The following is a 13,807-nucleotide window of genomic DNA, read 5'->3' on the forward strand; positions in this document are numbered from 1 at the left end:
TTAGGTAGAAACACTCACAACAAACCATTTGCATGAATAAATCAAGTTTTAATAGTAAAACCACTCACAATAAATCAAGTTTTCAGGAACTGCTCACAACAAACCATTTGCGTGAACAAATCAAGTTTTAGTAGTAAAGCCACTCACATTGAATATACTCAAAATACCTCGATTCTCATACCCAATCTCGATTCCTGTGCTAGGCCTCGAACAATCGTACTATTACTCAATTTCAAGCCTCAACGATCCTTAGACATTATATTTATTCAAGGAAGTATCAATATCTATTTTTTTCATAATTTTCTCTTATTTTCTTCCTATTTTTCCCGCAATAATTTCAAAATAAATATTTCCACAAGGTTTTTCCCAAATTTTCCACCACCATAAATCATAAAATATTTTTCTAAAAATATTAAAATTAATTTCGGATAAAATTGATACCTCACGCATTCTCATGCGCCACCCACGCGCCCTGCGTGTATTAAACAACACGTGTACCTCACGCACTTTGTCTTCTCTAGAAAACACTTCGCCGCTAGCGACCAAAAAATTTTCCCAATCACACCACCTTGAAAATCTCTTCAAGTCAATCACAATGGTGCCTTCCTTTGCTCGAAAAATTCACTAAAAAAACCTCGATCGAACGGTCAAAGCCTCGACTTCCGGCGATTATTTTTTGGTAACCTTGGATCTCCCTCATTTTCAGTCCAAAACGCACCAAACTCTCCAGAATTCTTTCTCTTAACTTGGGGAACAAAAGTCCATTATCCACACTCTCAAACACACGGATTTGATGCTCCAAAAACCTTGAAAATCTCAGCCTATTTTTAGCCAAAATTTGGCCATCTCTCGACCAATCAATAGTCGATTCTTGGTCACTAAGCATCCCTAACACTTCTTCAATGGCCACCTCTTGGCCAATCAACGGCCAATCCTTGGTCGCCAAGCATCCTTGACATGTCTTTAATGGCCTGAGGCTATTTCCAAGGGTTTATGACAGTTGGCTGGCCAGCGACAAGCGTGCATAGTGAGACAGTCAATTTTTTTGTTGCAGTGTTTACATTGCAACTTTGCTAAATTGCACTTTTGCCTTTCTGAAACTTCTTTTTGCATTTCAAGTCCTTAGACTTTGATATTTTACCATGTGAACCCCCAATTTCATGCTTCACAATTGGCCCAGAAATTTTGGGGAAATATCATTTTCAACACATTTTCAACTAAATTAAAAATTACAGTTAGGCCTGAATGTATGATTTGATTGCAAATTCTTTTGTTTCATCCCAAAACCATTTTAGGGTTGATCTTTATGCAAAACTTGAATCCCCTCAGAGTTCCATTGATTTTTCAAAAATCTCTTATGATAATTCAATTTTTCAGGCTAAATCATAACTGTACCGAAAACTGTCTCTATTTTGATTTCTTTCAACGCTATAAATCTCATATAGAGACGCTCATCAATGGCATACCTTTTTCCTTAGATACTTACATTCTAGGGTACTTTCTTCCATTGACTTGGCTATTAATTAACTAAATTCTCAAATCGATTTTCAGTTTCTTGAACTTACTTAACACTACGTAATACGGGGTATTACAAGACTTGAAATTCTCACGCATAAAGGTAAAGCTTTCTTTTCACAATAAAGATACTTTTAGTTAACTTTTTGAAGATTCTAATTTGTTCTACTTTTTCTCTCCATAAAGTTTATGTTCAATTATGCTACAGTTTGTCCCCTCATCTTTATTAGTTTAACCTTGTGTACAAAGTACTCTTATGTTTATGTTGACCCCAACAGTTGCTGAAAAAATTGAAGATAAAGCTAAAGTAATTTAAAAATGCCTTCAGATTTTCCTTCTCTCCGTGTGCTTGTAATTTTCTTTTACTGGTCACTATATAAGAAGAATCAGTTGTTCATGATGAGTAGTAGAGAACAAACTTTGAAGAGCATTCAAACAAGAGAGTTCAAGTGCTGGTGAACAATTTGTTGTTGTTGCTGATTACTTGTTTGATTGAAGCTCTTGGTTGTAAGTTTGTTATTTACTTGTATGTGAGGAGATTGTATGTGCTAGTGGTAAGGTAGTGTTTATTATTGCTTAGGCAAGGGATTTTCTATTGGTTTTACCTCCAATTAAAAGCTAAAGTCATTTTCTCCCTAGTGGAACCTCAAACTTAGTTTTGAGAAAGAGGATTAGACTCTTTATAGAGCTGAACCTCTATAAAAATTCTCTTGTATCTTGTGGTTGCATGTTTTATCGATTTCCACATTTATAGTAATCTCAAATTAAAAGATCACATTGAAAAGATTTTTCAACAAAGAGCACAAGTAAATTATTTTAAAAAAACTCAATTCACCCCCCCTCTTAGGTATTTATTTGGGCAATAGAAAAGTCAAATCAATTGAGTGAGGAAGAGTCAAAGCATGAATGTATGTGTGTTTGTGAAAAAGTAAAAAAATGTGGGCTTAAATTGGAAGAGAAAGTGGGTTGCCGGATGAGTATATGTATATAGATATATATCTGTTTTATGTTTTATTTAAAGGGGATTTTATGTGTGTGTGCCAATATATATAATTGTAGGGGTAAAATTGGGAAAGGAAAAGATTTAAAAGGAACATTTTGACAGATTTTGGGAGCTTAACGTGCAAGCTTTTTCTCTTCACTTCATTCTCTCCTCTTTCATCTTTCTTCTCTTGTTCTCTTTTGGGATCTTCTTCTTCGTTTGGAGCTTCTAAAAGGAGATTGAGTTGCAGTCCTAGCAGCTTGATTTGTGGCCTCTTTTTTTTTTTTTTCGATTTAACCGTCTCGATATCATCAAAGGCAAGTTTCTATTATTTCTTTTTATATAGCAAGTTTCTTTCTTTCTTTGTTTCCTATGTAAGTTCTCCTTCTCCTCTTTTTCCTTTTAGTTGTATGTCCTGATTCTTCGATTGATTCAATGTCTTTGGATGGATTGTTTTCGGGTTTTGGATACTTGAAACCCCATTGTCTTGGTAAAGAAGGTTTCAACTCGATTGTTTGTAAATAGTGTATTTTTTCACAATTTTTTGATAAATCGTGTTCGTAATCTAAATGGGGTTTTGGTCCACTCCATCTTCTCACAAGAATGGTGTGTATATTGTTAAAGTTAAGTTGCGTGTAAGAATTTGGTGCTGTTTGTATATATTTTTGGTTGTGTGTAATAATCTTCATATCAAGGTGTCTGTCGGTCGACTGATTTGGCTGTGTTTGTCAATCGGTAGTGGGAATTGCATTCTGTTGGTCAATAGTTCATTTTCATCTGTTGACCGTTGGGGGGCTAGTTTGTGGTGTGTGGGGTAAGTTGCATTCTGTTGGTCGACAGATCAAGCCTCATCTATCGACCATTTGTTAGAAATGGTTATGCCAGTCGACAAATGAGGGCGAGTCTATCGACTGATTAAGGCATTGGCTTCTGGCGGTTGGCAATTGCCTCTTGTCTGTCAATCGATCCGCCCCTCTAGTCATCCGTTTCTTTTTTCAGGCTTAGTTTGGCTAGGCATTTTTTTGGTAGCTGAAAAGCTGGGTAGTGTTTAAGTTGTGTAATAGCGTTTAAATTAAGTAGCGTTTAAGCCGATAATGTGTTTGGATAAATATGCTTTTAAGCTATTAGTGTAAAATTATGTGTTTGGTTTGTAAAAGCTAATAAACTATTAGAATTTGACAAAAAGACTAAAATAGACATGATATTAAATAATGTAGATAAAATTTAAAAAATATAATTTTTTTTAAAAAAAATTAAATTGATGTATAGCTAAAATACTTACAGTTAATAAATTATAAAACATAATTAAAAATATATAATTTTTAAATTTTATGTATAAATTTGGATTTAATTCATAAAAATCTAAATATATATTATATTAGATTCTTCAAAAATATATTTTATTAAAATTAATATATATTATATGTTATGTATAAAATTATTGCTATATATAATATATGTTATATACGAACTATAATATATATATATAGTATTACATGTTATATATATATATATACATATGTACACAGTGAAGAACTGAAGAAGGAGGTCGGCAACAGAGAAGGAGATGGGCGACGGCGTAGGAGGGGACGGCGACGGCGCAGGAGACGACCGCGAGAGGAGGTGAAGTAGGCGGCAGAGACGCGACGACGCTAGGTGGCATGCGGTGGCAGATCTGGAAGCAGAGGCGGCGATGGCGGTAGCGGGACTGAGGCGGCCAAATTGGGCTTGCGATGGAGGTGAAGAAGCCGGCTTGCGGCGACCGAGCTTGGCGACGGCGACGGAGGAGCTGGAGGCGACGGTGGGGGCGATGGCGACGGGCGACAGTGGCAGTGGGAAATTGGTTGCAGAGGTTGAAGATGAAGGATATTGGTTGGAAATAGATGTTTTGGTTGAGGATAAATGGGTAATTTCCATGGTCAACGTAGCGTTTTCTCCTACAGCGATTTGCAAAAGTTGAGGAGGAGGAACTTTTGAAAAAGCTATTCAAATAGCGTTTAAGCTGTTGAGCGTTTAAGTTATTTGAGTTTGCCAAACATTTAATAAAAGAAGCTTGACAACGGAAAAGCTATTAGTATAGCTTAAAAGCGGTCAAACCGCTTAGCCAAACGGACCCTCAATTCTTCCAATCCACCCTCAAATCATCATGCAAGCTTCTAATAAGCACTTCCATCAACTTATAATCTTGATTGTCATTCTTGGAGGGTGGGAAATCTATGATGTGGTCATGTGTGCCTTTGTTGGGTTTTATATTTCGATTGATTAATGGATGTGGATGGTTATGATGTGCATGGCTAGTATTTCCAAGCATGTTAATGGATATATTTTTGAAAAATGTATATATATACTTTTGTGGGTTATGTTATTTATTGAATCCCGTGTGGATGGTTTAAATTGAGTTCTTATCTGTACCTATACTCTTAGCGACCTCCTTTTAGATGTCCTGTGCTAGTGGGATCTCCGAGTATGGGCCGTTACATTGTCTGTCATTTCATTTGTTGTCGTTGTCATTTTAGGGCTATTTCACTAAATATTGGAAACACATATCTTATCCCAACTACCACGATAGAAATGGAAGCAAATTTCATCTCTAACTGAAAACTTTTAGTCTTAATTTGTTCTTCCTTCTTCATTTTGCTAAAAGCTAAAAGCTCCTAAGATCTCTCTGCTATTGCCATTGCTGTCCTTCTATCTTCTTGATCTTGTCTGTCATTTCATCTATTGTCATCAAATTTCAGGTTAGCTTTGTGTAATCAATGGCACCACACACTCAAGAAAGGAGTAAATTAGGTGTTTTTAAATTTTGTAGAGGTTTTTAAAGGTAAATAACAAAACAAAAAAATGTAAGTTAGAAAATGGAAAAACCAAGAATGTAACAGACACAAAGATTTAAAGTGGTTTGGCTCAATTCAACTTACTCCATTACTCTTTCTCCCCATTAAAAATTTCAAAATCTACTATAATTTCCTACTTTACCAAATAGGTCATCTAGCAAAACTATTAGAAATTTACAACCTCCTAACTATACCCAAGTAGGCCTTTTAGCACAATCGCTGAAAATTACAACAATGAATATAAAAGAGATGATATGATAAATGAATCTTTCAGTTACAATATCTCTCAAATAAATACACAAAGACTTTAAACAAGATATTACATAAGATAAATAGCTTTGGTTAAGAAAAAAATTTAAAGTGAATGAAAACATTTGTAAGCCCTTATCACTTCATTAACCTTGTGCATCTTTGGGCTAGTATTTATAGGTTTCTTTTAAGCTTGAATTAACTAGCCATTATTTGGAGTCGTTTGAGACTTTCAAAGCCTGCAAAACTAACTATTAAATATGTCAATCAAAAAACGATCAACAATTTACTAAACCAATCATCAATTTTCTTCGAGAAATCTGAAGCACACAATGGTTTTGGGAAAATGATAGACATTTTTAAAAAGATAGTCCACAGTTTTGATAAGAAGTCAACATTATACAATAGATTTCAATATTTTTTGAACTTACGAAAAAACAACCGAGGTTTGGAATTTTCCCTGTCGATAGTTTAAGAGTACAATTAATTATTTTTATTAAAAGGCCAAAAATGATCAATAGATTTAACAAATTGGTTGACAATTTTGCCTTACTTTAATAGTCGAAAACTCAAAGGCACAAAATGGTCGATAGTTTTACTAACATGTCAACCGTTTTGCCTTTCAAATAAAGTGTTTATGATATAAAAAATATTTGAACACTTTTTAACACATTTTTGATTTCAACACAAATATAAAAAAAATTGATTTCAAAATAAATATAAAAGATTTTGTAAACATTGAAAGCAAATTTATCTTTAGCATTGATTGAATTGATCATTTTTAATTTCTAAAAATAAAATATAATTTATTTTCAAATATTAAATATATAAAATTTTTCCTTCATCAAGAACAAAACATCCCGCAACTTAACTTTAACAATATCAATTTATAAGGTTTGTCCCCATTATAGATAACATTGTCCACAAATTAGAATTGGCAAATGAGTAGGCCAGCCTGCTTGACTCACCCATTTCGTGGGCCAAGCAAAATTTGGCTTGCGAATGAAGCAGGTCAGGCTGGGCAATGAAAAATGGGGGCTCAACATAACCTTATGACCTTTAATATATGAGTTGGGCTGTGGGCTTGCCGAGCCATTTTGGTGCATCAAATCATTTGATGTAGCCTCCATAGGAATAGATAAGATGGCATGATTTTTCTTCGCGGGTCGAATTTTGCAAGTTGGGTTGGGCCGTGGGCCACAAAGCACTGGCCTGGACCGACCTAGCCTAGATTCTTGGAGCTAGGCCAACCCGGTCCATTTGCTATAATACTGAGTCGAACTGAGCTGGGAGGATGGTCGGCCGAGCAAGCCCATGGGCCACTCGACCCATTTGCCAACTCTATCCACAATCTACATAGACACATCCCCACCAAGAAGGCTTGCTAATAACGATGCCTCTAACAATTGAGACCCTGATTGCTAATTATATTACATGAAATAATAAATGAAATTGCTACAATTAGGTACACCATAAAACACCAATATCAACACCCAAAACTACCCCCAAGGGTAGACTAACAAAAATCTATTTTGTATCACTAGAATGTATGCACATATATTATTACTTATTAATATTATATTTATTATTTATATATTATATAGATATAATTATAACTTAGCTTAATTTATAACCAATTTTCAGTTTAAGTCGAGACTGAACTAAAAACTATAACACTTCAAAACCAAACAATATTTGAACACCCTTAGATCTTAAGATACCAATTTATTGTGCAAATCATTACACCATCCGTTACTCATTATTGTGCACCTAACTTGGGATATCAGTCTGATTCTATCCTTATTCGTTCCGTTTGAAGAAAGAAAGGATCTGAAAATTATACTGGCCAAAAAGACATTGCCCACTTCTGCATGCAAAATGTCACTTCGGGAATCTTAACCCGTCTAGTTTTCTTTATGCTACATATTTCCTCTGGCAATAGTAAGAAAGAACTCCAAAAACTAAAATCTAGTGCAAAGTAGCTTCTTTTTCTTTTTTTATCAGAGTAAATAAAGAACATTAATTGTAAAATTTCTAATTCAATTGAGCAAAAGGCGAGATCTTGGGATGCATTTGTAATTCAATTTCAAAGAAACCCAACGAACGCCACAACCACAAGAACGAATTTTAATGGAATGTGGCACATTTTAAAGCTACATCTTCTCTGGCTATATGTTGTATATCTCCGAGCACGATAGCATTGCACTGTATCACCCACCCACCGTATTACTGATTGGTTCATGACCATGAGTGAGAATGCAATGGTTACAATTGCAAGATATTAGTAGCACTTAGCATTAATGCATTACATATAAACTAACGAATTGCCCAAAAACAGACAAAAAGAAGTCCTAATCGCAGCAGCACCCAACTGCAGACACACTTGTAATAGCATTAGCAAGACATCACTTGCTAACTACCACGATTAGGGCATGCATTAGCAAAGTGTGATGGATCCCCACATACATAACAACGCCTTCTATTTGATGTGGGATTAATGGGTTCACCTGTTGCTGCCGACACAAAGGTCGTCGTCGTGTCAGACGCATGGCCTCCCCCGCCTAGTCCCCGCCCGCCCAATCTGGAACTCGATGCCGAGCCGCTGCTCATACTTGCACGACCACGTCTTCTTCCTCCATTGTTGCTTAGGCTATCCACCCATCTGCATTGTGAGCCACCACCCACCCGGTAAGAGTATTATTCAACACAAGTTTCTCAACAAGCACACACCTTTATTTTATACCATTCAAACATATATATAGATATATAACAAGTTAAAACTTCAGGCTCTTCTGTTCTTCACTGAGTTCAAAACTGGTATCATGAGCGTTTTATGATTGTCTCATAAAGAATGAAGGAACAGACTCCATATTCATTTTTGAAAAATAACAAGTCTAGCTTGACATACACAAAGAAGTTGCAGCCCTGTGATTGACAGGAGTAAAACTTTCTTCCCCTGTTATTTGCAGTATTTGCAGTCCGCATGATGCATGGCGCACCGCACGTATCACAAGGAATTGAAGATTCTCCTGCATTATGAAGAAACGCTACTCAGAACCAGGCAGTCAACCTCTTTAGCAGTGATGGAGAAGCCATTCTAAACATACTCAAATAACTAGTAGTCAACAAGAGCCTGGAATTCATGACATAGTTCAGTTCAGAGACTATTTTAGAGAAGACGAGCTTTAAGACAAATAATCACTGGTGCAACCTATTCTACAAGAATACAAAAATTCACTTTTCAGAGATACAAATGACAAGTTACTTTGCTCCTAGTGTTCCTATTTTTGGTAAATTTCCGGTGTTAAATAGGCTCTTCCATTCCACTTGTATATTCATGCGTATGTACTGTAAAGAAGGCGAGCATGCATGAGAAGTATCCAACCTGTCAAATTGGACTCTAAAATAAGCTCATATTTGAGAGTAACAAATAATTCAAGGATGTTATACAGTGGCCAACAGAAGTCCCATTCACCCCCTAAATTCTTTCTATTTTAAGATGAATTATAATAATGACATCTTTTTATTTTGGGTAAATTACACTCAGCACTTGAGGTTTGGTGCAAAAACACAAAAGCCTGAGTTATCATAAATGATAAATAACCCCTTGCAGTTAAAAAAATTAAGACCATGTCAACCTTAATTATTATTCTCTTTTCTCTCTTTCTTTTTCTCTCATTTTTCTTCTCTCCCTGTGCCGCAAGAGCCATGGTTTTTGGCAACCAAGGAGCCAAACCTTCTTGCAGAAAACAAGCCACAAAGGCCATGATTTCTGCCCTTGTGGGTTGGCCATGGCAGAACCACTTTAATGGCTTAAAAATAGTAAATTTGTTCATTTCCTGTTGATTGCTTGGGAGTTAGCTATTGGTACTCTTTTCAGGGTGTTACAGCAAGCTTGGGGTTTTTTGGTGCATTGTTGATATTTGGAGGCTGGGTTGCAGTTTGAATAACTTATGGGTCCACAACCCTGTTGCTGCTGGGGAAGCGTGAGAGACATAGTGAGGGAGACAGGAGAAACAAATAGGTGGCAGCAGTGATGCTTCTCCATGGCGGTGGCAGCATTGGTATGTCTCTCTCTCTCTCTCCAATCAGCTGCCATCGATGGGTTTTCATTACCAGAATGCAATGGTGGTAGCAGTTGGGTTAGGATGGATTAGGGTGAGGGGGAGAAGGAAAGAGAGGGAGAAGAGAGGAGAGAAACAAGCAGACACCAGGAGGGGAGAATTTTGCTGGAAGAGGGAGGGGGAAGGGAGAGATAGAAAGAGAGTAGAGAGACAAGGGTATTTCGTGTGTTTGAAAAATTTTAACTATCGTTTCTCACACTGGGGGCAAAGTGATATGCAATTCATAAAGTTGAGGGAGGTCCCTGTCATTTCTAATAACTCATTGGGTTTTGTGATTTTTTGCTAAACCTCAAGTGTGCTGAGTGAAATTTGCCCTTTTATTTTATGGCATCATATGATTCATTATACTTCTGTTCATAGTAGACCTACCTACCAGTACTCAATTTTTAAATATATATCACGATAAATAAATATCAATGGTTTCAGGAAACCCAACATGGCACTCATACCCTAGTCCATGTCACATATAATTTTTAAGGGACAACTGTTTGAGATAGGCATGCACAAATGCTTGGAGGACAGCTCAACCGTCCCTGAATGTGTTCTTAAAAGTATCAAACTTCATCTTATAAGGAACAATCTATTCTAGAAAAAAGTAGAAAACAAAAGTTATAGAATGTCACCAGTTTGTTCATTCACTCCTTGATGCCGAGACCCAAATGAATGTGAAGGCTGTGAAGGGCAATCATTTGAAGAGTGCGAATATTGCCCACAGTGGCCGCAAGCTGTCTGCCTTGAATTACTCTGTTGGGTCCTGCTGACTGATGCAGTGCGTCCTCGAGCTCTTGCTGGATACCAAGTATCCAGAAATCATAGAGTTGTTAATTGCAATAAATGATAAAACAATTATATATTTAAGTTTTCAATTAATACTCTCTTATTAACATGCATGGTGATGGTTGATGGATACAACAACAACATATCCAGCCTTTATCCCATTATGTGGGGTCGGCTACATGAATTCTAGACTTCCATATATTTCTGTCTTTTGTCATATCCTCATTTAGATCCATATATTTTATATCAAATTTTAATATCTCTCCCAAAGTCTTCTTGGGTCTATCTCTACCTCTTTTTGTGACTAATTGTTCCATTTCATCAACTCTCCTCACAGGAGCGTCTCTTACTCTCCTTCTCACATGACCAAACCATCTTAGTCTAGTCTCTCTCATCTTCTCCTCGATTGGCACTACTCCTACCTTATTACGAATAACTGATGGTTGATGGATCAAGTAATATTTTTCTTTAATGCCCTCAGCCTGCCAACTAAGTCTCTTTACACCTGCCATTTAGAGATAACTTCACTGTTTTCCTAAAAAAACACAGATAATATTAAAAAGAAGAATAATAAATATGAAGTGAATTTGAGTACCAAAAGCTGGATGATAATCCTATCCTCTGGACTCTGCACATTGCCGGACCTTCCCAAATATTACCAGAATTTCACATGGACACCACCTGTCCGTCTCCCAGAATGTGAGATATTTTAAACACTGCACCTACCAAACTTCTGCTTGCTAGAAGACTACCATGCATCTCCAATACAGAACATCTAAATATTAGCCGTAACTACCCTTATTGGGAATACAGTGCGTCTAAATATTATATGTCGAAATTGTCAAGTAAAGATAGGGGATAGGTAACTTCTAGTGCATCTAATTAGATTGGAGATGCGAGACTTGATGTAATTTTGGGGATGGATTGGTTGTTGGCTCATCATGCTACAATTGATTGCTGACCAAAGAGGGTAAAATTCTCCATACCGGGTCAACCTGAATTTTTCTTTCAAGGTGAAGAGAAGAATAAATTGCTTAGACTTATCACATCTATACAGGTGAACAAATTATTAGAAAAAGGGCTGCCAAGGGTACTTGGTGTACATTGTCGGTGGAGAACAAGTAGAATAAAAATTAGAAAAAATTCCCATAGTACAAGAATTTCCATACATATTTCCAAAACATATATCGAGTTTACCTCCAGATCGTGAGATTGAATTTGCTATCGAGTTGCTACCGAGTACTACACTTGTCTCAAAGGCACCATATCAAATGGCACTTGCAGAACTACGAGAGAACAAAACCAATTGCCAAAGTTACCGGACAAAGGCTTCATCAAAACAAGCGTTTCACCTTGGGGAGCACCCGTACTATTTGTAAAGAAAAAACATGGATCCATGTGACTGCGCATTGACTACCAAGAGTTGAATAAAGTGACGGTGAAGAATAAATACCCTCTACCTTAGATTGACGACTTGTTCTACCAATTGGAAGGAGCTAAGGTATTCTCAAAAGTAGACTTGAGATCAAGATATCAATAGTTGAAGATTAAAGAAAGCAATGTCATAAAGACTGTCTTTAGGACTCGTTATAGGCATTATGAAGTTTTGGTGATGCCTTTTGGGCGTTACCAATGCACCCGCAACATTCATGGATATGGTGAATCAGATTTTCAAGCCTCAATTGGATTGATTTGTGGTGGTGTTCATTGATGATATTCTAATTTACTCTAAAAGTAAAAAGAAACATGAAGACCAAGGTGGTAAAAAGGTATGGGTTCCTACAATGTCAATCAGATCATACAATGTTTGTGAAGTCCTCAATAGAAGGGAAAAGAGCCATTATCATCGTGTATATGGATGATATTATCATCACAGGTGATTGGAGTGAAGAAATTTGCAACTTGAAGAAGCTCCCAGCCAAAGAATTTGAGGTAAAGGTTTTGGGGTTCCTAAAATACTTTCTTCGAATGGAAGTGGCTAAGGTCAAGAAATGGAATTTCTGTCTCTTAATGTATGCAATTGACTTATTGAGAGAAACTGGCATGATTTGATGCAAACTAGCTAATACACCAATGGAATCAACAAACAAGGTTGGTTTGGCTAAAGAAAATCCTCTTACAGACAAAGGTCGATGTCAGCGACCTATGGGAAAGCTCATTTATCTTTCCCACATAAGACATGATATTAGGTTTGTAGTAGGAATAGTAAGTAGGAATATGAAAAATCCTACTAGGAAGCATCTAAAGGCTGTTCATCGCATACTTCAGTATCTAAAAAAGAATCCAGGTGAAGGTCACTATTTCAAGAAGACTAAAAATAGAGATGTTGAAGTGTTCACAGATCTGGATTGGGCTAGGTTTATAATAGATTGGAGGTCAACTACTGGATATTGCTCCTATGTCCTGGGAAATCTAGTCACATGGCGAAGTAAAAAGCAAGCTGTTGTAGCTAGAAGTAGTGCCGAAGCTAAATTTAGAGCCATGTCCCATGGTGTTTGTGAAGGAATTTGGCTAATGAGGTTACTTGGGGAGTCAAAGATACATGTTGGAACACCTACGAAGCTATTATGTGGCAATAAAGCCACCATAAGCATTGCTAAGAATCCTATTCATCATGATGGGAAAAAACACAGAGTTAGACCGACATTTCATAAAAGAAAAGATTGAAGAAATGGAATTATCTCTAATTTATGTAATTGATTTTCCACATAGTGAGATAAAGACTGGATATGTTGTTGTTGCTTATTGTTGTATGTAATTGATTCCCCAAATCACCTCCTTGATTGATAGAGTATATGTTAGGAATATTCTGTATATCCTTCTTTCCTTTTTTTTGTACTTTCTTATTATGTTGTACTCTTCCTCTATAAGAACAAAGAGAAAACAACATATTATTGGTATACAAAAAATAGAGAAAGTTATTTTCTCCATCTCTTTTAATTTATATGGTATCAGAGCAGGGATTACATCACAGCTGTTCATGAAGCCCTAGGCAGCCATTTAATCACAATCGTTCATTGTGAAACCCTAGGTAGCCATATCTTCATCCCTCTACCATCACCCAAACACTAGGCACCGTTAATCTCTCAAATTCGGCCATTGTCTGTCCTTAAGCCGCACCGCCCAACACTGATCACCGTCGCTAACACTCAAATTTACCCCAACTATTGTTTGTCCTTAGGTCGCATCGACACACCATCCAAATTTAGCCGTCGTCCAATACTAGGCCGCCACCATCCAACACTGACTGAAGACTAGCCCTAGTCGTCGTCCAACTTCGGCTGCTATTGTCCAACCCTAGTCGGCGCCATCGATTACCGTCGTTT

The 13,807-nt window shown here is 36.7% G+C and overlaps 1 protein-coding gene across 1 annotated transcript in view; it reads right to left on the minus strand.

Moving 5' to 3' along the window:
- Positions 1-7,602: 7,602 nt before the first annotated feature.
- The window catches only part of LOC127804120 (DNA topoisomerase 3-alpha), a 119,501-nt gene continuing 113,296 nt past the window's right edge, over positions 7,603-13,807 (minus strand). Inside the window, exons 21-23 of the mRNA XM_052340863.1 lie at positions 10,328-10,492; positions 8,489-8,609; positions 7,603-8,242 (exon numbers count right to left, since the gene is read on the minus strand). Coding sequence (XP_052196823.1) covers positions 7,993-8,242; positions 8,489-8,609; positions 10,328-10,492 — 536 coding nt within the window. The 3' untranslated portion in view covers positions 7,603-7,992. The remainder of the gene's footprint in view (positions 8,243-8,488; positions 8,610-10,327; positions 10,493-13,807) is intronic.

Source organism: Diospyros lotus, chromosome 6 (genome assembly GCF_014633365.1).
Source record: "Diospyros lotus cultivar Yz01 chromosome 6, ASM1463336v1, whole genome shotgun sequence".
NCBI lineage: Eukaryota > Viridiplantae > Streptophyta > Magnoliopsida > Ericales > Ebenaceae > Diospyros > Diospyros lotus.